Below are 23971 nucleotides of genomic sequence, written 5' to 3'. Positions count from 1 at the left end.
TTTGTATTTCCATGTTATTTTTTAAAACACTTGATTTTCGACCATCTTATTTGGTACAGTTTTGTAGAAAGTCCTTCTGATTGCTACGGTAGGTAGTGTATGATTCGTCGGGCGCGGATCGATTTTGATAGATGATATTGGTTTCCTCAGCTTGTACCACGTGCGTAGATTGAGCCGCGCATATTATGTGAAGATGTGACGCCGCATCATATCCACGTTGTTAAATTAAGTTTTTGAAAGTGACCTTTATTTGAAAGTACTTAGATCCCCTATTATACTAAGTCTGTCCAGAAGTTAAGTTAGATGTTTCTACAAAACCGTTAGGGGCCCTCCAAAAGACAGGTCAATTACAACCAAATTGCGTCAGCCCTGACTGAACCCATTTCATAATCCGTATTTATAGACGTCACCACTGGTTCGAGATATACGCCAAGCTCATGTTTTTATTAACCAATTTAAAATCATTACTTCTACAGTAACAAATCAAATATATAATGGTAATATGGTATAGTGTAAGATCTATACAAATCAACAGAAATCTGAAACAAGGTTTATCTACAGTCTCTAAATGTCATGAAATGTCCGTGAATGCATTTAGAAGCGAATTAATTTATAACAAAGATCAGACCTTTGAATATCATTGGGAAAGAGGCTATTAATCAAACTCAGCTTAACAGATACTGGGAGGAGAAACATGACTGTGCAATTATCTTCCAACAAAAAAATGTAACCTCCCATTTAGGCTATCAGAAAAAGTAACTGTTAAAACTCTTGATTAAAGGATCTTTTTCTCTTCTGATAAGGAGTGAAATAAATGCTTTTTCTTCGATAATTTGTAATTACTAAAACACGAAAACTATGAACTAAAAGTAAAGATTAAAGTTACACACGATACTTTAATGTTTAAATGAATTCTGGGAAGATAAAAATCGAAAATAAAGGAAGACTTGAAAAATATCTTCAATGTATGCGATCAAATAAAAATAAACTTATTTTATGATTCTTATCTAAGCCAACGATATTTTGTTCTCTTGAATTCAGTGTTTTGGTTCAGGCCTTCATTTTCACCACGCTGACAGAAAGGGCGGTGGTCCAGGTCACAACAGATTATCACAATTTGTCTCGGCTGAGTCGATTCCTCCCTCATTTATGATGCTGATAATAGCCAGCTGTAACTGATTTTATCTTGTGTGTCAAACTCTGAGCCAGCCAAACCCCTCCAATCTGCAAATGTTTCAATTAATGACAATAATTATATGACTTTAATAAGTTGAGTCAGTCAGTCTTTTTTTAGTCACAATGTCAGTCTCGCACTCCAGTATGTCAGTCTGTCCTATCATGTCTGTCAGTTATGTCAGTCGGTCCCCGGATCAAGCTAATTAGCTGTCAGTTATGTAGGAGTGTTTGAGGTCTCTGACACTGCCTAATAATATAGAAGCAGTGCACATCAAACCAACCTGTCAATTATGACCATTATTCTTTTATAACACTATAAAGAGGAACATATCTTAAAGTTTCTTAACCAGAATCATGGAATGCTACGAAACAAAAAGAACTTTAAAAGGAAATTTCACTTTTTTTCCACGATTAATATTGAGACACTCACCTGAACAACAGCCACACCCAGCGCCGCTCCTCCAATGTAGTACAAGTTGGTGTTGAACCATTGCTCCATCGTCACTAAACAGCCTGTCTCGTATATCTGCTCGTTTTCGCTCACTTCCGCCTTGAGGTGGTTCTGAAAGGAAATGTTTGAGCTAGTGAACTAACCGCCATCATTACGTATAACTGTAAACACCTGACGCAGGGCCATCATATGGGCACATTGGCAGATGTCATCTCTAGCATCAAATGTTTGCAGATCAATCGGCCATGATGCAAACATTATACCATATAAAAGCACGTACAGTATTGATGTAACTTGTCGTACGTGATGTATCACCCGCAGATATTGCATAATCGCATATCTCTTCTCGGAGAATTTATGTTCTTACCCCTTAGTTCCATGGCCAAATAATACGGTAAAATAATTCGGGCAAATTTTATTTGTGAAAAAAATTTATTCGGGTGACATGTTCCATGCCCAAATAATTTGCGTGCGGAAATCGATACGCGTATCGGTTGCGTCGCGGGTGAGATCGAGACTGCGACCACCCAAGTTTAAATTAGGATGAAAATTACGTAAACATCACGTAAACTAGTGTAACAACCAATGTGCAGAAGCAAATTAGTGTCCTTCATATATTTTCTATAAACTCTTTTGTGTAAATTTAAGAAAATAGGGTTGACATATCTAAATTAAATTGTTTGAACTTTCATAGTCAGGAATAATTCCTTCGCAATTAACGTGATTGACCAACTTAAATTAATATAAAGATATAAGGACTGGGGAGGGGATCATGTTTTGTGTCCGTTTTTGTCCGTTCGGTACCCTATATTTTCAAAACGGACAAAAAGTAGGGCGGACAAGAACGGAACAAAAACAGACAAGAATGTTGTGGAAATAACATTTAGATGCTTCCTCCTCCTCCTCCTCCTCTTCCTCCTCCTCAGTCCTCAGTCCTCCTCAGTCCTCATCAGTCCTCCTTCTACTCAGTCCTCCTCCTCCTCCTCCTCAGTCCTCATCGTCCTAAGTTCTCCTCGTCCTCCTTCTCAGTCCTCCTCGTCCTTCGTCCTCCTTCTCAGTCCTCCTCGTCCTCCTCATCCTCCTCCTCCTCCTGAGTCCTCCTCCTCCTCCTGAGTCCTCCTCCTCCTGAGTCCTTCTCCTCCTCCTGAGTCCTCCTCCTCAGTCCTACTCGTCCTTAGTCCTCCTCCTCCTCCCCCTTCTTCATAGTCCTTCTCAGTCCTTCTCCTCCTCTTCCTCAGTCCTCCTCAGTCATCCTCCTCAGGTCTCCTCAGTCCTCCTCAATGCTCCTCCTCCTTCTCCTCAGTCGTCCTAAATATCAGATAATAAAACATTGGTTCTTGAAATGGGAACCCGAAAATGACTCACTGCAGCTCCTCAATAAAATGGCTAATCGTGTAATCGATGTGTAGTGTAATAGCGTTGTTATCATTAGTGTTATGATGATATGCGTTAGGTAATCCCAGAAACATTTAGGACAACGAAATGCAATTATAGTATTGATTACAACCGCAGCGACTATATTATTTGAGTGAAATAAAAAAAATTCGTGCGCAAGTTCACGAATTTTTTAGCCCGAATATTTCAGTCGAAGCGAAAAATGTGGGTTTAAAATTCGGGCAAATTTTATTCGGGTGAAAAATTTGAGTGAAAATTCGGGCATGGAACTTACGGGTTAGCAAAATCTTGGGGGATCCCAGATGTAAATAGAAATTATCTCTGACACACTCCTACAAAATCAAATCGTCCCTGTAAATTGCGAAAACTCACTAACTACCGATGCATCGTTTCCTCCGCCAATTTCGCCCTAAATTCTCCATTCACTTCAACGATCATTTCTGACTCACAAGCCACTCCAAACTATTTCAAGTTTTTGATTCATTTTGCCCTCATTACCGGATTCACTTAGGATTTTTGTGTTACTCGTCTATCATATGTATAAGCGTCATTGTAAACATAGTAAAGTTTTGCATCGCTTTCCTGTTACACTGGTGACTGTACTCACATGCACTTCGCCATCATGATATACATCATGTCAGATCACTTTTCACTTTTGCGATAACGAACGCGCTGGCCGCGCCGCGCGGAATAAACATTCGAAGGTTAACAAAAGAGCATTTTATTGCATCAAAGTCGATTGTCGAGCGCGGCCGGATGCGTCTTTAACAACCATTTGTCAGAAGATCAGTTCGCCCGTTTTCTTTGTCAGACTCAAAATTAAACCAACACATTACACATAGTGATATGATATCGAAAGTCTATACTAAAACATTTTATTTCTAGCTCTATTAGTCTATCGAGTGCGACTGATCACTGATCTTTCATCTTGCGGATAAAATGCTAAATATAACCATTTGATTGCTGACTAGGAAGAATATCAGAACTCACCATTGGAACGTATTTGTTGGTATCGGTGCAATATTCCTCGGTCTTGTAGTCCATTACCTTGACACCGCAAAACAGATTAACTTGCAAATCCTGGTAGAGAAATTTGTTATCTGACAGCGTTAACGATTCCTTCTCACCGTAAAGATAAAAGTGTAACAACATCACAGTAACGAACACGATAGAGTGCACATGTAACTACTCATTGACACAATTCAAGATAGATTGAGTGTATTCATTACTATCTGGCAATCTAGATATCGCAAAGAAAACAGTGTTAGCTGCTGTACTCAGCAGGCTACATACCAGTTTACAACAGGAGTAAGGAACACCACAACTCTCAATTCCTTCATTGCAGCACTTGAAGTAAACATTCTCCTGCCAGTCAGTGAAATTCCGGATTCCGCAACATTTAAACTGCAGATAAACAGATAATCAGATACAGAGAGATTTAAGTAATTGGACTAAACCCAATTATATGAGGGGAAAGTTGTTCGGATCTAAATTTTACTGTATAAAGACTTAAAGATGCACATTCTTTTTTTAAAATCAATAAACTTTCAAATTTACACAAATACATCATTTTAAAAAAAAGAAAATTCGCCGAATGACCTTACAAGCCTCGACAGTCGACAAGTGACCGAGTGTAAACAAAATTAGGGACACCGAAACACCAGTTGACCAGTAAACTGGTCATAGAAATTACATCGAGAAGTAATGTACATGTATATTGTTTAATCTGAGTGAAACGAGGACGACATAAATTGTTCAATTGTCAGAAGATGTTATAAGGTCGTTTAGAACTGTCCAGAGGTGCTGAATTAAATGAGTTTTAAACGCATATGGCCTTGAGATTTCCTTCAATTTATAAGGGAGTTTATTCCAAAGAATGTGCGCTCTGTAAAAGTAATACTTAGATATGCCTGAACATCTGGTCTGACTTGAGGTAAGGTTTTATGGAACTTGAGGTAAAATGTCACTAATCATACTGAGATCGTCTAAATGTGATCACCTTAACCTACTTCCCATGAAACGTCGTAAGTAAGGTGGAAATGTCACAACTGACATGTCATAAAAGATATTATGAAAAAATGATATATCCTTGTAATCAAACCTTACAGAGAGTGGAAGGATATTAAGTTCCTTACACGCTAGGAAATACCTTTTTTTGTCCCTAAGGCTCAAGTAAATATCATTAAGGATCCACTTGAGAGTTGAGACCTCTTTTTTATATCGATTCAAGTTTCTCCACCGAGGTTTCTGAATGAGGCCGCCAGATAATTGCGCAGTGCAGTGTTCGAAATGACTTCTAACCTGAGATAGATAGAAGGCTCGACGTTTATTAGTGTTCTTGGTGAAGTAACATGTTCTTTTTAGAAGGCCTAACCTCTGACTAGCCTTAGACTTTAGAGTATATCATATCACAGTGATGTGACCAATCTAACTTACTATTGATATGTATTCCAAGATCTTTTTCAATGTCAGTGTATTCGATAGCCGTTTCATTCATGAAGTACACACAATTAACACTATACTACGATTCATAGAATACGCTCGGGTAATAGAAAGAACGTGACTTTTTGAGGGGTGAAACACCATCTTATTATGATGTGCCCAATTTTGAAGACTGTTAATATCCCGCTGGAGCAGCCAATGCAAATGGTCATCCTGAGACGTAATTCTACGCCATATTTTTGTATCATCAGCATACATGGTTATACTTGTTTCCGCATTCCTTAAATTCTTATCCTCTAACAAACGTTCCTACTTCCTACTATACTTCCGATGAGTAGGGGCGGTCTGAACACGTAAGATGGTACAACTGATTGTGATGAATGGCCCATTCTTGAAACACTTGTTCCTGTTTGTTTTACAAATTTCCTTGAGTGTTATGCGATAATAGAAAGATAGAATAGATAAAAAATAACTTGTCTGGATGAATTATTTCGTTATAATCGTCATTATTTTGGAGTACCAGCTGATAATTAAAACATATTATATTTATGGTTGAAACACATCTTGATCCCACACTGTATTAGTAATCCGCAATTCTCTCGCAGACTGTTGATAACAATGACACTATCTGAAACCGGGCCACAGCAACAACTGAATATCTTCAAAGGGGCAACATACCAGCTAAGTCCACTGATCATCATCCTCTCCTCCCTGATCATCAGTCATAATACTCTCATCTTCCTAGACTACTACAAAAACAGAAGGGAAAGTTTGCCCCCAGTTTGGGCCCGGGGAATAGAACCTAAAGACATTTAAGCACAAGGTCAGCTAAAGAGCTCTATAGGGGGTAATAAGTACCCTTTGGTGTTAAGGGGGTTAGTCAGCGAGGAAGTCCTTACAAAACCCCCTTAACTACAGGGGCCACAGGTTCCCTGGTTACTCTGTCCCGGATTTAACATAGCTCCCTCCCTAACTCTTCCAGTTCACCTAGGGGGACCCCCCGTCAATAACAATCCCCGTTCAAAAAAATTTTTTTCTCGTTTCCCCTTCCCCCCAAAAATTTTTTAAATTTAAATTTGTTTTTTATTTTAATCCCCCTTAACTTTCCCAAAAATTTTAAAAAAACCAATTTTGAAATTTTGTTTTTTTCCCAAATTTCCCCCTTTTAAATATTATTAATTAAACCCTTCCCCCCCTTTATAATTTTCCCAAAATCCAACTTCATTTCTCAAATTCAAATATAACCCCCAAAAAAAAAATTTTTTCAAAAATTTTTTCCCTTTTTAAATTTTTTCATAAAACCCAAAAAAAAAACACACCCCCCTTCCTAATATTTCCAAAACCCCAAATTCCACTCTCATCCCAAAATTTTAAATTCTTCCCTTTTTTCTTTTTTCCAAAATAAAACCTTTTAAAAACCCTTTAAACCCCCCCCACCCCCCCCTCCCCCCCCCTTCCCCCCCTTCCCCCCCCCCAAAACCCCCAAACCCCCAAATCCCCTCCCCACTCCCCCAAATCCCTCTCAAAAAATTTTTTTCACAAAACCCCAAAACCCCCCCCTTTAACCAAAAATTAAATTACCCTTCTCCCTTCTGGTTTATAGAAATTTTTTGAAAAAACCCCATCCCCCTTCGAATTCCTCGTTCACAAGGGCACTTTTTTAGGAAAAAAATTTTAACAACTAAAATTTAAACTAACCATTAATCTTTTTAAAAAAAAATTTTTTAAAATTTTTTAAAAATAAAAAAACCCAAAATTAATCAAGAAACCCCAAACCCCTTTTAAAAAACCCCCTTAATCAAAGGCCCCATTTTAAAACCTTTTTAATTCCCCCATTTATTCTAACCTTTCAAAATGTAATTTAAAAAGGGGGAAAAACCTTTTTGGCAAATCGTTAAATTGGTCTGTAACCTATTTGAAGATTGGGCGAAATATGAAGGGATATTTTTTACTTCAAATTCCCAGAAATAAACATTTACAGAATGTTTAAAAATTTTTACTCTTTTTTAAAAAAGGGGGGCTAAAAAACTCACGGGTTGGGGGGGGTTTTTCGTTTCCCGCTTTCCCTCAAATCACTGTCGTTCTGTGGCTTAATCCGCGTAAAAACATTTTTGTTCTTCTTAGGGACACCCTGGGAACCTAAAGGGGACAGATTTTGGATATTTTGGGGTTTTTCCGGGTAAGGTTATCTAATCAGTTATCATTTTTGGGACTTTGACGTGTAAAAAGGGTTTTTTGGGCGGATGAATGCAGAGAAACCCCCCTTTCCGTGGGGGTAAACACAATGTGATGGCCCGGAAAGCTTTTTAAACGAAATTCAACATTAGGGGGCCCATGGGTGGGTGTCTTTTAACAGTATGTTTTGATGATTTCATTAAAGAGTTTGTGTTTGGAAATTTGTTTTGGTGTTAAGTTTATTAATTTATAGATTTTTTTTGTTTATAAATAATTATGGTTTAAGCTTTCTTAAAAAACACATCGACCCTTTTGGGGAATTTATTTTTTCCAATATTTACCACAAATGTAGGGAGGCAGTAAAAATTGGGGTTATTGAGGGTCAAAAGCAAGGGTTTTTTAAATTTGAGGGTCTAAATTTCACAACCCCTTTAAAATGAAATTTTTTCGTTAAATTTTAAACGGTTTTTAAACCCAAAAAGTCGATTAAAGATCGGGGTTAAAACGGTAATGATTTTTTCCCCCCCCAATGGGGGAAAATTTAAAAATTGTTTTTCGGGGTAACATAGTGTAACTTAAATATGTCCCATATTTTTTTCAAAATAAAACCCCCAAAAATTTAACCCCATTGGTATACATATAAATTAAAAAAACCCAGATTTAATCATGTGGAAAACATTTCATTTTCAGGCTTTTTTCACGTCAAATACATTTTGTTAAATGTAAAACATCCCAGTGGGCTGGGGCTACATGATACGGCACTTCACCCAAACTTCAAACTCCGGTCTTTTAAACTAAAAAAACCGGTTTTTAAAATTTTTTAAAAAAAAAGTGGGGGTGGATAATTTAATCAGATTATATGCCGAAAAACAAAAATCATGCCAAAAAATTTAGTTGTATTGTAAATATTTTTTCTTAAAATTACCCCCAGCTCATTTTGTTTTCTCAGTCCCATTTAATAGGGGATTTTACTTTATTTCCCCTTTATTACACATTTGATTTTTTAAAAGGGTTTAAACATTTTTTAACAATGAGTAGGGGAATTTAAACGTTTGGGGTTTAAAAGAGAAATTGGATTGGTAAAATATTATATCACGGTTTTAAATACTTTAACCGCACTTTTTAAATAACCGCTTGGGGGGGAATGACCAAAGGGGGGTTTAAAGGGGGTGTGCCCAAAATAGGGTGTTGTATAAATACCGGGGGCAAGGTTTTTTAAAAAAACCTTATCAGAAAACATAACAAAAAGGGAAAACGATTATTCAAAACCTTTTGGCTTTAACATTTAGTGTTTAAAGAAGGGACGAACCCCCCCCCTTTTAATACCCCCAAATGTCCCCATTATTTCTTTTTTTCGGATAAAACAAAAACCTTCCCCTCCCCCCTAAAAGGCCCTAAATAAAATTTCCTTTTTGGCAATTTGACATCCCTACAATTCCCATTTTGTTTTTCTTAAAAATTTTTTGCCCCAATTTGTCGAAAAAAAAAGATATGTTCGATGCAGTCCGAGCTTACATGGAGCAGTTTACATAATTAATTTTTCGATAGATTAATCTATGAGTATTGCTGAAAGCACAGTGTAAGGCCTACACGGACCGCCTCTAACTAGCCAATCCCTGTTTACATGCCGTGTAGCAGGGGACTAGAAAGAGTTAAACTAGTATGCGGGGCATAGACAATACACTATACTCCCATCATTGAGTAAATTTCCAACCAGAAGGAAAATTTCCTTGTGTTTGGAATCTACCAAGACGAAAGTTGTACAATCCAGCGAAATTCCGAAGAATCATTCCAGTAGACTATACTATAGACACGTTCAATAAAACTTTAATGTACGATTATAAATTGAACATAACAAGCTGAACCGAGCTGTCATGATGATATGAACAGTGCAACATGGATCTATTGGTATAGTTGAGGGGTGTTGAATCCAGAACGAGGCAAGTCATATTGTTATAGGAACTTATAGTTGTAATAACTGACTTTATAACCGACCTAAGTAACCTCAATGACGTCGAGTTGCACAACAGAAAACAAAAACAAAAGTAATAATGTAACTATATATTAGTAAATATCAGATGTAATTATCTTAGGTCACTCAGATCTCAGATACAATATAAAGCGTTTAAAAAACCTTCCCCATTCCTACCTTTTCTTTCATGACAAACGCAAGGATCCCAACAGCTGCTTCCCCAAGAAACAGGATAACTAAACTCGTGGCAAACTGAAGTTAGTTATGGGTCACACTTATAACGATAATGCAATGATTTAGTCATGTGGAGTGTAAATCGATGGTCATGATATTCGTATAGCCTACATTTTTAAACTGCTCAGCTAACACGGATAGTATTGGAACGTGTAGACTGAAGAGTGTAGAGGAATAATGTTTTGACTATGAAAAGAATTGACCACCAATTAAGAACAGAAACTTACCACTTGGAGGAACTTTACATTTTCACGTAGAGCTCCCACCCAACCAAAGAACCCAATCCAGAACATAACTGCTCCAACAATAAGCAATATAGTGGCTGGGTCTACAGCCATGGAATTGAAGTCCATCAAATTGCCTTTCTCTGTCTTGCTCCATATTGCGATGACAAGAAGCACTGAGCCAAGTAGCTGAAATAGTTGATATAGATTTGAAAATTTTATCATCAAATCTGAAGGATTTTTTGCATTTTTCAAGCAGATGAATGATATGTATGAAATCTCTAAGTTAAACACAATATAACATTTAGATTAATCTTACCCAGAACAATATATTGAAAGCAAAGAGAGAGTATTTGACGAATGTTCTACTTCCCCAAAAAGAACTCATCCTTCCTAATGGGATGTTGAAATTAGAAAATATTGCACTTTACACAGGAAACTGATTTAAATAGTAGTTAATTGTTGTTGCCTTATTGCCTCATTGTTGTTGCTCTCCAACAAAACTCTAGATCCTACCACACTCACTGCCACAGCAAGAGCAATCCATTCAATTCTCTCTGTGAAAGAACAATATACAGCCTATTATAAGAGCCCAAATTTCCACTCAAATACTGGCAAGTGCATAATGCTATAGGACCTTAAATTGAAATAGAACCATACTAACTCGATTTATTTATTTTTCTAAAACTAGCATTATATAACATTTCTAAATTATCCCTACACATTTATATAAATAATTTGTAAATAATTAGAATTGTGTAACTTAAATTATTTCAGAATTACAACTATTGTGTACTCAATAAAGTAATTATCACTTTTGTATCCTTGTATCCTTGTATCCTTGTATCCTAACCTTGTTGCTTCCTCATAACCTCAATGAATGAAATATATATTAAGTTGCCTGAGCTGAAAAGATTTAATTTAGAGCAGTTAGTTCTTTGCCAAAGGCCACTTTGTTTTGTTTTAAAGACCCGAGGGCCACCCTTAAGGGCTTTGCAACCGGTTTATTGACAATATAATATATAAATAAACTGAAATCGTAACATTCATGTCAATACTAACTGAAATAATATAATCTATATTTAAAATAATAATACTTACTGTCACTTAATTAAGATATATGATGTAATAAAATGAATCTCTTTTATTTCCACACTAATTCTCACATCGCAGAACTGCACTTTATACCCCTAACATTACTTGTTATAATACATCCCATGAATCCTTTCACATATCTGCATGTAAAGGGCAACAGCAAAATACGAGGAAGGAGACAGCTACAGGTCTATTCAGTGTACTATATGGGAAGTTCAACAAAATGAATTGAGGCTCCTCGAAGAAAACAAAACATAAGGACTGAAACCAGAGTAACCAGAGTAAGTATCCATCAAGGGGTGTTACTCGAACCACTGATCACATGGTCTGTTGTGATCTGCCATCTTGTGTTACAGCAACATTAAAAAGGGGTCATACACTGCTATCTTGGCATAATATTCCACAGAAATGGATCGTTTACAGCAGCAAATACTGAGCTAAGGGCCAAGGCTCTCCGTGCTCTCTATGGTCTCAAAGGCAATATAGTTAAGGATGCCCTCTCTCACCGTGCCCTTAATATTCTAATTGACTCCTTAATAAAACCAATCCTGCTTTATGGCTGTCTTGAAGTCTTATGCCCCCACTCAAAAACCATGAGATACCTTTCAAAAATAGATGACAAAGCCAACCCCCAGCATACCTTGAAGTACATTGCACAAGACCACTATGAAAAATTCCACCTAAAGTTTATCAAGTGGTCTTTGTCCGTCCATTCAAAAGCATCAAATATAGGTTGCTGGGGCGAAAGCGGGCGCCACCCCCTATTCTTTGAAGCCTGCAAACTTGCAATAGATTACTATAGTCGCCTTGAAAACACTGAAAACGAACTACTCTGTGCTGTATTTCACGAACAGATCATGCTGGGCCTTCCTTGGTATACCAACATCTCAAAGCTTCTCACCAAATACAACTTCACCCTCTCATCTTCCTCAAAATCTAAGCTCTCCACCCAAATCAGTCATAACATGAGGGAAGAATTCGTGAATACCTGGAAATCTGCCAAGGCCTCCTCGCCAAAACTATAATTCTATAACTTAATTAAACATGATTTCGAACCAGAGGCATATCTACAAATTGTCAAAATACCTGATGTTCGAAAAAGTCTGACAAGGTTTCGTATCAGCTGCCACAACCTCTACATCGAAAGGGGCAGATACGAAAGCCCCCTTGTACCAAGAGAAGAACGTTGGTGCACCTACTGCTTTTTCATCAAAGGGCTGAAGCCTATTGAGGACGAAAGTCACGTATTAAGGCAAAGATGCACACTCTCGTTAACTTAAGTATCATTTACAGCTGAGCATAAGGGTTAAATTTAAATTATTTAACCTTTTGGTGCTGTATAAAAATAACATTAATTTATTATTATTATTATTATTAATTGACTGTTTGCTCTATTCCGCAGTTAGGGAAAAATTTAATTTCCATCCCCAAAACATTACTGACCTAGCCCGTCTGCTCTCCAACAAAACTCTAGATCCTACCACACTTACTGCCACAGCAAGAGCAATCCGTTCAATTCTCTGTATGAACGAACAATATAGGACCTTAAAATAAAATTAAACCATACAAACTCGATTTATTTATTTTTTTAAAACTAGCATTATATAACATTTCTAAATTATCCCTACACATTTGTAAATAATAAGAAATGTGTAACTTAAATTATTTCAGAATTACAACTATTGTGTACTCACAACTATTGTGTACGTAACCACTTTTTGAATAATTTTTACCCCCCCACCCTCCGTAATCTGTTTTACACACAGCTATTGTGTCAAAATCACAATAGTGTAATCATGTGGAAACCCCTGTCCCCCCTCGGCTGATTACGTAATATGTGAAACAATATATCTCATCTAAAACTATGCTTGGTGTAGCTCGTTGAGATATTATAGGAATTCTAGTTCCTATAGTTGGGAATGAGGTATTTGTCTGTCCACAGATCGCCCTCTAAACTTACAAGGAAATATTTCCTGTAGATCCTTGGTATATAAGCAACATTTGACAGAGCATAGTGTGGAGTGAGCTATGTGCCCATCCTTGGAGAACCCGGTGGATGTCCTTGCTGTACGGCAGTGTTAAACAAGGAACTGAAACCGAGGGGTTCCGTTCAGGCCCTTTACACTTTATTTCTGTTTAGTTCTAATGTACCGTCACAATAGTGACTTTAATATAGATGATATCACAGTAACCCTATATAAAAGTAAAAATCTGAGTAAAAACTGAGGAACATTTTTATAAAGAACTTTTAGAGTAAAAGTAGCCAAATGACAATCAATGCACTGACTGTAAATTATATTTAAATCTGCTATTAATTAACAAAATAAATATTAATAAAACAAAACCTATTTTATATTATAAAATTATTCAAACAATATACACATAATATAGTAGTGACCCTATATAAAATCTACCCTTTAAGAATTAAAAAAGTTTCCTAAACAATCAAAAATTACCCTTGGCCTTGTATTGTGGCTCCAAGTTAAGATCTAGACTGTTTATATCAACAATGTTTTTTCCCGCACCTCTGTCTCCACGGAGAGAAATCACTGTTGTACCTATTTTAACCTATTTTAACTACACTATCACTTTTCATCCGGGATATTTCAACTAATCAAGACGCGAAATTTCACCATAGCGCTAGATTTTGCCAGATTTTATCGGAATGCGCGCCGCCCAGCGAAAATGTTCACTTCTGGACTTTACAATATAAAAACATGTTTATTATCATCAGCAATAAATCAAAAATATAACAAACAAATCAAATCACAAAATACACCCACTACATATTAGTTTAATTGTCGACCCCGGGCTATTATGTTACTGAAGCAAAATAAAATATTTAATATTCTTTGTTTACATTTAAGTACGAACGTGCTAAATCATTTTACGCTCGATCTTCGAAATTTTTCTGGAAGGGCCGGCCTTGACATGACAATTGAAACCAATTAAAATCTATTTATTTTCGGATGCTGATTCCAAATCATCCCCATGACATAGGGTTGTTCATTTTAATTGACGCGAACGATGTCAATCCTTTGCAGCTCGGCAGGGCCAGTGTTGCGTTTTATTTCACCAATCTTGCTACACTTTTGTAGCGCGACGCACTACTGGGCCGCGCCGCGCATCCAATAATGCTTCTCGCAGATCAGTGCAGCGAGATGCGAAGGATTGACATCGTGAATCAAGCTATAACACTTGTATACCTTTCGTGCACACAGATCGTGCACACCGGCCGGCCGGCCGCGATCAAATAAGGTTACAGCGTGTGTCAACGCCGATCGAACAAAAAAGCAAAAGAATTGCATTATTATTATATTGAATTCAGTTATTTTTTGCACATAATCAATAATGTTGCTCTATTCAGAGCCCTTGCGCTTGCAGTAGCGCGCGCCCGCCTCACTTGCGAAACAAGCGCGCCCGCAGTGGCGCGAAAGCACATGGTTAGGTAAATCAATAATGTATTTTTAAATGTCTAATTGACATTTATTTAACTTCAAATTTTAAAATATATAATATGTATACAAATATTAAAGTTATTTCTATTAATTTAAATGTTTTTTAGAGATCAAACTTATACCCCACATTAATCACTGTTCATTAACAACTAAATTAAAATTATCGCGCCGCGCATATTGATAATCGAGCGCTCAAACGAAATCCGATTATTTCTCTGAAAGGTTTTCTGAGTAGATGTCTTTAATCTTTTGGTTTCACTTTCTTTAACTTTATTGTTAGATTACTTTCTTCGTGTATGGAGTAGTATTGTATTTCCAAATCAATTTATATTCCTCACTGTTAGAATTCCAAAGTTATTTACACGTTGTGTCATATTTTTGTTGATTGCAGTGATATGACCTGTAATGAAAAAACTGGATATGAACTGGATTGCGAGCAATTCAAAGTACAATTCAGCTTTCAGTACCTCGATGGCGACTTATGTCAAAGATTCAGTCCAAACTGTGGAATTTGGGTCAAGGAAACTGCAGAGAAGCTTTTATTAAATAATCTTCCAAATGTCTCCTTCTATTCTGATGATTCCCGTTTATTAAAGCTTTCTTTGGGGTAATCTAACTTTTAGTGCCTCAATCGTGTCTTGTACCATCCATATATATATAACTTGAACTCATAACTTGGTCATCCAAGAAAAACTGAGTCAAAACAGTGAAATGTGGGCTACGAAAAGCTGAAATCTGAAAATGTCCTACTGTAACTGGTAGTACATTTTTATAATTTTCCTTTCATCGAAGTTTTCTCTAAATATTCAGCTTCCAGTACCTCGATGGTGACTTGTGTCAACGACACTGACTTCACTGTCGGTTACTGGTAAGAAATTCAGTCCAAACTGTGAAATTTGGGTCAAAGAATTGGCAGAGAAGCTTTTATTAAAAACTGTTCCAACTTCCAAAATGTCTTTTCTGATAATTTTCCGTTAATTAAAGCTTTCTTTGGGGTAATCTAATTGTTAGTGCCTCAATCGTGTCTTGTGCCATCCAAAGTGAAATCATAACTTGGTCATCTCTATAAAATTTAATTTATTTCATTATAATCCGACCTTATTATTATGATTTGACCTTATCATTATACCAACATACAAATATATCATTACTTTTAATAATAATAATAATAAATAATGTTTGTTTAAATATTGTATATTCTTGTATTGATTTTGGTATTTTGTGGGTCAGATTCATACGAATTTAGCTTTCATTTTAGACTTCACGTCTCCCGAAATAAAACTGCGAACAAAGTGAAACAAGGAACTAAGTAAACTGTAAAACCAAATTTTCGTCACGCATTGGACTTTATCAAGGTCAGATTCAGCAATACCCAATGGGTACTTGCTGAATCACTGTTTTATACACTCTGTAGCCAGTCCCTGTGTTCCGTCCCTTGCCCTGCAAGCCCTGTTTCTTGATAATACAGCATTTATTTATCGTGTATTACATTGTAGTATGTAATAAACATTTGTAGTAGTGTAGGATTGTTTTAATTTCTTTTTACTAGGTTTTATAATATTTATTTGTATAATTTGTGATTGTTTCTCCCGGTTTTCTTCCCTTGCGTAGCAAGCCGTGTCTCTTGTAAAAACAACCTCGAAAGATTTGTAGATACACATAGTCTCTACACCTTTACCCTCTGGTCCCTAGGGTCAGCTGATCCCGGGCCAGAGGAAAACTACCGACTGCCAAGGTTTGACGCCTAGGCAGTCGAGACCTCTTATTGAGACCCTTTATAATAATTCTATACAACAAAAGAATACAAGGGCAGGTCTCTCCTGAACGTTGGGATGGCCTGAGGTGCTTATCTCCTTTTCAGTAACCCTAAGCCACTCTGTGCCGAGGCACTATACCAGCTGTAGGGGGGTTAGTCCTACGAGCCAGAGAGTGTGTATCACCAGCCGAAGCTGTACCAAATCACAGCTTGGTAACTGGCCTACTTGCATCCGACCGGATTTGAACCCGGGTCTTCTGCTTGGGAGGCGATCGTGTTACCACTACACCACTATACTATACTGTTACATAATTTAAAAATTATGACCCCTTATTGTGGGCAGAGTATGTGTCTTTGTTGAAGTGTCCTGATTTAAAATCTGAGTGACTGCATTAAAATAATTTAAGGAGAGTACCATAAAAACGTTAAAACAAAAGGAGTAACAACTAGAACATACTAATTAATATCAACATTAGAACAAAATACAGTCACCTAATTCTCTTCTCCTACGGTTGAGTATAGAGGAACCATCTTTGGCGTGTATTAGGGACTTAGACCATTACAAATACCCTGCTGTAAGTTTGCAAGGCATGTGGACTAAGTGGGTTGAGAGTACTCGAATTTGGGAAAGGGGGTTTTTTGGAATTCTAAAACTAAACAAAGAAAAATTTAGTCCAGAAGGGGGCAAAAAAGGGAGTAGTAGGGGGAATAGTAGGGGGGAAAAGGGGGGAAGTGTTTGTCATAAGGAATTTTAGGAATAAAGGGGGGAAGGGGGAAGGGTAAAGGGAAAGCCCCTTAAAAAGTACCCAATTCTTTTATGTTCACCGATGGCGATCTGTGTTTGAGATCGGAAGGCAGTGATGCTTCATCACAAACACTCTTAAGGGGACCATCAGGGTTGGGTTCACGGGGGAGGCTTTTAAGGTTTCTCAAATTGGAACAGGGGTTTACAGGGGACAGGAAAGATTCGATGGAAAATGTTGCCCAACATCTGAAAATTTCGGACACTGAGGGTCGCAGTTTTTTAAAAACCCCTTCCCTTGAATCCCAAAAGGTGAGGTCAGGGCCCGGGGGCAAGAGAAATTACTTTAGTGTCTGTCCCTCCGGCTTGAATAGCGTGGAAACAATTTTTTGCCCCTCCCTCGTTTGTTTCCAGTATCTCCCCCGGATTTATTCTAGGGTTCAGTAGGAGATGTTTTCCCAAGTGAAGTCCATAAAAGGGGTTATTTGCCCTTTTGAATACCCGACAACCCCGGGTTTGTGGACACTGGGCAGAAGGTCTTTTCCCGCTTCTGTTGAGCTTTTGGCCCCCCTTGATTGTCCACGTAAGGAAACTTACGTATCTCATCTAGGGTTTGCTGATATCGGGGGGTTTTTTTGCCTCCTCTAGCGAAGATGAACCCCTTTGCATAAAGGGGTCACTTGTAAGGGCCTTTTAATTATAAATTTTTAATGTGCCCAAACTTGTAGGATATCTAAAGGGGGAAAAATTTCCAAGCCAACAGATGTCAAATTTTTGGGGGGGAATGGTGAGTGGACCCACTTTTTTTCAAGGGTTTTTTGGAAATAAAAGTTTTTAAAATTTTCTGGTTCTTTTAGCCATTTTTGGAGCAGCATATAGAATTTTTGTGAGTACTATTTTTTGGGGAAGAGAAAATTTGAGTGAGCTTGCATTCGGGCCCCCTGTGGGGGTGGAGTTTTGAGGACCCCGTCCCAGGAAAACCCAGCATTTTTGAGTTTCAATTTTGCGTGACTCTTGAAATTTAAGTTTGTCGTTTTCCCTCGGGCCCAAAAAACATTTTGTTTTGACGGTATATTTTAAGGGGTTTATTCCCCCGATAATGAGTGGCCCAAAAGGCTGTGAAAATTAAAGGGCAGATGGGATGTTGGTGTGATCTTTAAATACACTCGGTCTTTTTTTTTGTGGGAAAAGGGTTTTTGGGATAATTTTTTCCACTTACTGCACCAGACATAAGGGTTTACTTGCACCCCCAACGCAAAATTTCCGATGAGCACATTTTGGATCTATTTGGAGAGACTGCTACGTTTTCCATCTTCAGATATTTGAAGAGGCTTGAGTTAGAGCTCCCATTCCAGTGGAAGTGGTCCTTGCATAACTTTACCCGGAAAAGTAGAGGATAAATAGCGGGGTGCAAGGCCCAGAGTTTGGGGAAACCCCAAACCCAAACCAAAACATGGCTTTGGGAAAATCGAGATTTTTGTTAACCTCGCCTTTTAATTTGGGGGGAAAACGGGTAGTTATTGATTATTCTCCCAAATTTTTCCTTTTTTTTTGGTATTTGCTGAGTTTGAAAACGGGCCCTTTTCAAAAAAAACACTATCAAATGCTTTGCTAAATTTTATTACTTTTATTATTTTCATTACTTTTATTATTTACTGTTATTTTTAAGTACAAATGTACCATTATAACACAAACTACAACGTTACTAAAACTACAACGTTATTTTATTCATCCATGAATAAAAAGCTTTAAAAAAAAGCTTTAAAAAAAGCTAAAAATAACACCCAATATTTGACACAGGTCGAGAATATGATTGCTTGCACAGTGAACGAGCTGTAATGAACACAGTACTGGGAGAGGTTACAAGTGTAATGGTAAAGAATTGGTATGTGTAATGTGATGTAAAATGACGTAGAATGTTTCTGTTGATTCGTAAGATTAAGGTCAGGTATCTTGATTCTTGATGAAATGTGTCATGTGTTATGTAGGGGAGAAGTGTAGAAAATGATAACTACCTATTTAATCTTAATATAATTTTATAGATGGTGTTCTGATTAATACATAAAATGATATAATTTCTTATCCCCGGATGGCTACAGCTAAACACTTTCACCCAGCATTATACACATTTCCTGACCTCAATTTCACACCAGTTTCATAGCACCTCGCTCACAATTTCCTTTCCACTAGACCTTCAAAGTAGCAACCTTCACCTATCACCATCCTAACATTAGCCTAACAAGTAACAACAACCAATCATAGATCATACGCACAATTAATCACGTGACACTTCATTCACCCCTCACAGCCGGTCCGTGGTCTCAAAATTTTATGGTTCAATTCACCTCTAATTAGTTCTTTGTAGAAAGTTCTCATATGCAAATTTGATTCTGTAAAAGCGCCTTTAATACAATTTTCCTGACTTAAAACTTTCGAGTCACCAACCTAACTCGTGTATTACTTCAAACATCAAATAGATTTGCCTCTAGAGTAGTTCTCAAGATCCCGATAGCACCGGCCTCTACAGTAGGAAATCTAATATGGTCCTATTTTGATAGGACCATATTGAAATTCAAGACTTGAATCGAATTCGTTTAATTTCAGTTGACATAATTATGTTTATTTTGGAGTGTGGCTATATCGTATTTTAATGTACTGATTACACGATATGCCTCCTCTCAAATTGGTGCACGGTTGTAATCGTTTGATTTACTGATTGGGGTGGGCTAGAATTCTACTGTGTAGCTGTGTACAATCGAATAATTAAATGGACACAATTTTGGTGAGAGTTAAGGGGGCCGGGGGTCTTCATAAAAATTCTCTCGAAATTGATTTTATAGTTGTTTCTGTTAGAGGTGAGTAATATCTATCAGCTGCTTTTGGTCCCATGGAAAAATATTGTTCCTAGCCGAAATTTTCGCCGGTCAAAGGTCAGCGCTTATGTGTAATTGTATTGCGCGAGCGATTTTCAATTGCGTGCCCTGAAAATCGAGTCTAAAAATCTATCTTCTCCTACATTTTTAAAGCAATCACCCTGAAACTTTCAGGATATGTTCTAGGGATCATTTAAAAGAGATCAAACGAGCCGAATTTTGAGATAGGCCTTAGAAAATTGTTTATTCTATTTTGAAAATCTTGGACCTGGAAAAATCTTTAAAAAATTGATGAAGACCCCCCCGGCCCCCTTAATTAAAAAACTCTGTGCCGGCCCATAAGTTTTCTGAATAAACTGTTATCAAGGTTTGTGTCTATAATAATGTCTTGGCGAAACTTGGCGAAACTTGGCGAAATCTTGAAAAAGTGACCTAAAACGATTAATTGAAATTATGTCTTGATTTGCTACTCACGTTTACCCACAAATTTAGTTGTTCACAATTATCGTCGTGATTTTACGTAGTATTTTTAATGCCGATAAAATATTGATCGTGGAAGAGGGAAGATTATAAAACTTAGTAATGTAATACGAATAAATCTCAGAAACCTTAAAAGTCGGATGTTTTGATGTTTTATTCTTTGATAAAATACCAAAAGTTCAAACTTTTGGCACTGTCCTGTAAAGATAACAATACTGAGAGCACTGAGCAGTGAATGGAACCAATTTCCGGTTTAAAGGAGAATTTTTGTAATCTAGTTATCAACCGGTCCCTACTAGCTAATTCAAGTCATCACGCTTTTGATTTACAATTCCTCAGTCCTCATTCCTTGTTCTGTGAAACATGTTACCTTCAGTGTTTTAATTTTCGAGACAAACGTTTCGAGGTGGAGCTGTCCACTTTAATCATTTTAACTTAACTTTAAATAGTCATTAATGTAATGCATATATGACTTGAGTCAAATTCATATAAATAAATGTAAATCTTAAAATTAGCATAATTGTCTGCACGTCATATTGATTGCTAAAATCTGATTTTACTCGCATGCGAATCATTTCTGTTAAATATTCGAATAACCAACCCATGATGATATAATACATACCACAGGATGTCATACATTCTCTCAGTTGATCAGGGTACCTCCAGCACACGTGCTGTCGTAATTGACTGCAACACTGGGGTTATAATCGCAGAGCACAACGTTGTGCTCCCCAACATCTTCCCCAAGGAGGGCTATGTTGAAATACTCCCCAACCAAATCCTTGAGACTTCTAACGAATGTATTGATACAGTTGTTGCCAGTGCTGGTGCTAAGGGAGTACCTCTTGATAAGATAGCAGGGTTAGGTATTACAAACCAGAGGGAGACGACCATTGTATGGGATGCTAAGAGTGGGAAGCCATTGTACAATGCGATTGTGTGGCTGGATAACAGGACCAATGAGACGGTGAATAAATTGGTGGATGCTACTCCCAGCAAGACGGCTACACACTTCAAGTCAGTAGTTGGACTCCCTATTTCACCTTACTTTAGTGCTGTAAAACTACGTTGGTTGCTGGATAACGTGCCTGGAGTTTCTGAGGATGGTGTTCTGTTTGGTACCGTTGACACCTGGTTGATATGGAATCTCACCAGGAACCAGGAGGAAGGAGAACAAGGAATTCATGTGACTGACGTAACAAATGCTTCCAGGACCATGTTGATGAACCTCGAGACGTTAGATTGGGATAAAAAAGAAAGTGTCAGTTTTCGGTGGTAAATAAAAAGATTTTTGCCAAAAGATCTGGCAGTGCAGAGATATAGGGGGCCCCATCAGGCACCGGTGCGATAAAAGGGGAAAAAACCTATTGCAGGTGTCTGGGGGACCAACAGGCTGCACTCTTTGGACAGCTTTTGCTTCCGGAGGCGAGGCTAAGTGTACCTAGGGGGACTGGGTTTTTATGCTGCCAATATGGCACTGACTTTTCCAGTCCCGCACGGACTCTTAACCAACCCTTGCATACAAGGTTTGGGTTTGGTCCCCGCAATATAGCCTTGGAAGGAGCTGTAGCTATTGGGGGGGGGGTAGTGCGGTGGGGTGAGGTTTAAATTTAAGTCATCTCCAGCAGCACGAGGTGGGAGCAACTCAGTGGGAAATGTTGACAGTACACAGACCCCCTACTTTTTAAACCCGCTTTCAGTTGGTTTTCTATGCTCTTACTGGGGGCCCCACTGCTAGAGGCCTATTAAATTTGGGAATTTCTGCCCCACACTAATAAAGCCACATTGCCAGGGGGCCCCTTGGGCTGGTGCTTCCAGGGGTGTGAAATTTTTTGAGTCCATGGGCCCCAGAAGGGCCAAATTTTAAATTCAGTGCTGAGAAAATTTATGGGGGGTTTTGAAAAGAATAAGCCCGTTTTGGGGAAAGCAAGCTGACATTCCGGGGATTTTGTGGAAAGCCCCTGCAGAAAACTGCAGGAAAAACAGCTTTTGGGTGCAGGAAATTTGGGTGCTGCAAGGCACTAGGAATTTTTGGGAAAGTCGAAAAGCTGCCTTTGGGGAAGGGACTCACTAAAAATCCGACATGGGGGGACAAGGAAAGGGAGCAGAATTACCCAAATGGAAAGGGTGCTGTGCAGAGGTCCAGAAATTTTTTTGGGATAATTAAACTTTGGAAACTTTGGAATTTTTTGGATATTTAACTTAAAGGGTTTTTTGATTTTTAAAATACGAAAAAATTGTATAAATTTTGTTTACGTAATTAAACTTAGAAAATAGTTTTTTGGGTGGGGTAATCCCTTTTTTAAAGTTTTTGTGAAAGTTTTAAGTTTTTATTTTCAAGTTTTTTTAAAACTGTTCGTATGTTTCATAAAATTTAAGTAACAAGGGGCCTTTTCAAATTTTTGGGGAGAGTTTAAAATTTGGATTCTAAAAATTTTTTTGCTGTTCGATTTTTTAGCATACGAAAAAAACCAGATCTTTTTAAAAAGAAAAAACAAAAATAGAATTCCCAAATTGAATAAAAAAAAAGCCATAGGATGGCAAATGTTTTGCCAAACTGTTCCCCTCTTCATTTTTTTTTAGATTTTGTAAAAATTTTGGAAAATTTAGGTTCATATTTATTCATTTCGTTTAAAAAGGGTTCCAAAAACTTCAGTTTACTAAAATTTTTTAATCAAAAAAGTTTCAGTTTGTTTTAAGAAAAATTTATCAAAAAAATTATGGTATTATTAAAAAATTAAAAAAACGAAAAAGTTGTGAAATCTTATCCCAAAAAAAATTTTTAAAATCTGGTTATTTTAGATATATGTGGGAAATCAAATTTGGTTTTTGGGAGTAATATGATGTTAGGGTAATTGGGAATATTATTGATTAAGGGTGACGCTATGATTATTGAATTAAAAAGTATAAACAAATTATTGTATTTGAATGTATAAAAAAAAAAAGCTTTTTTAAAAAGAAAAATTTTTTACTTTTAAATATTTAAAAATAAAACTATTGTATTAGGTAGTAAATATTGTACTAGATGTAAGTTTTTTTAACTTTTTTTGATTTCACCAAACCTTTTAATTTGTGAAAAAATCTACCTTCGTTTTTTACTTTGTTTATGAAAATTTTTTGGGTACCTTTACTGTTACCCTACGTTCATTTCCACAAAAATTCTAGAAAATTTACTTTTTATACGTGAAAGTCTGTATCTATTACCCCAAAATACCCTGTGATGCCCAAAGGGGGGTAAATGATGGGAAAAGGGGGGCCCTTATAAACAAAACAGAAAGAAGCGTAATAGGACACCCCCATCTCGTGAAGGAAATGTTTATATAAATTTCCCGAGGGTGCTATACTGCTTATTTTTAATTCTAGCTTTTATTCCACACCCCACTTTGCGCGTATCAAATTTTTGTACTGTTTTGTGACGCATGACAGTGGTTCTAAATTTTTTCTCTGGTTTTGGGTTTTTGGCTTTGTTTAGTAAGCTTTACCTACACACAAATTTTT

At 37.1% G+C, this 23971-nt stretch overlaps 2 protein-coding genes across 2 annotated transcripts; one reads left to right on the top strand and one right to left on the bottom strand.

Moving 5' to 3' along the window:
- Positions 1-468: 468 nt before the first annotated feature.
- On the bottom strand, positions 469-10458 carry LOC134826079 (tetraspanin-17-like). The gene is made up of 7 exons (XM_063838344.1): positions 10389-10458; positions 10073-10258; positions 9789-9863; positions 4316-4426; positions 4013-4102; positions 1607-1738; positions 469-1224 (listed from the first exon to the last, which is right to left on the bottom strand). Exons 1-7 carry the CDS (start codon positions 10455-10457, stop codon positions 1144-1146), a joined length of 744 nt encoding a protein of 247 aa, XP_063694414.1. The 5' UTR covers position 10458; the 3' UTR covers positions 469-1143.
- Positions 10459-20991: 10533 nt separating this feature from the next.
- Positions 20992-21796, top strand: LOC134826078 (glycerol kinase-like). The gene is given in 2 exon segments (XM_063838343.1): positions 20992-21722; positions 21725-21796. Coding segments are annotated over 2 exon segments (693 nt in total). The 5' UTR covers positions 20992-21101.
- Positions 21797-23971: the final 2175 nt, after the last annotated feature.

This window comes from Bolinopsis microptera, chromosome 1 (genome assembly GCF_026151205.1).
Source record: "Bolinopsis microptera isolate Bmic1 chromosome 1, MBARI_Bmic_1.0, whole genome shotgun sequence".
Lineage (NCBI taxonomy): Eukaryota > Metazoa > Ctenophora > Tentaculata > Lobata > Bolinopsidae > Bolinopsis > Bolinopsis microptera.
The sequence above is the reverse complement of the archived record's forward strand: the minus strand, read 5'-3'. Positions and strand labels throughout refer to the sequence as shown.

Bases quoted from the DNA above. Each gene is read 5' to 3' on its own strand.
- LOC134826079 (XM_063838344.1), bottom strand. From the start codon at position 10,457: ATGAGTTCTTTTTGGGGAAGTAGAACATTCGTCAAATACTCTCTCTTT. The intron at 4,427-9,788 runs GTAGGAATGGGG...GTTTATCTGCAG, and splicing joins CGTTTGTCATGAAAGAAAAG to TTTAAATGTTGCGGAATCCG. The intron at 4,103-4,315 runs GTATGTAGCCTG...TTTCTCTACCAG, and splicing joins CTTACTCCTGTTGTAAACTG to GATTTGCAAGTTAATCTGTT.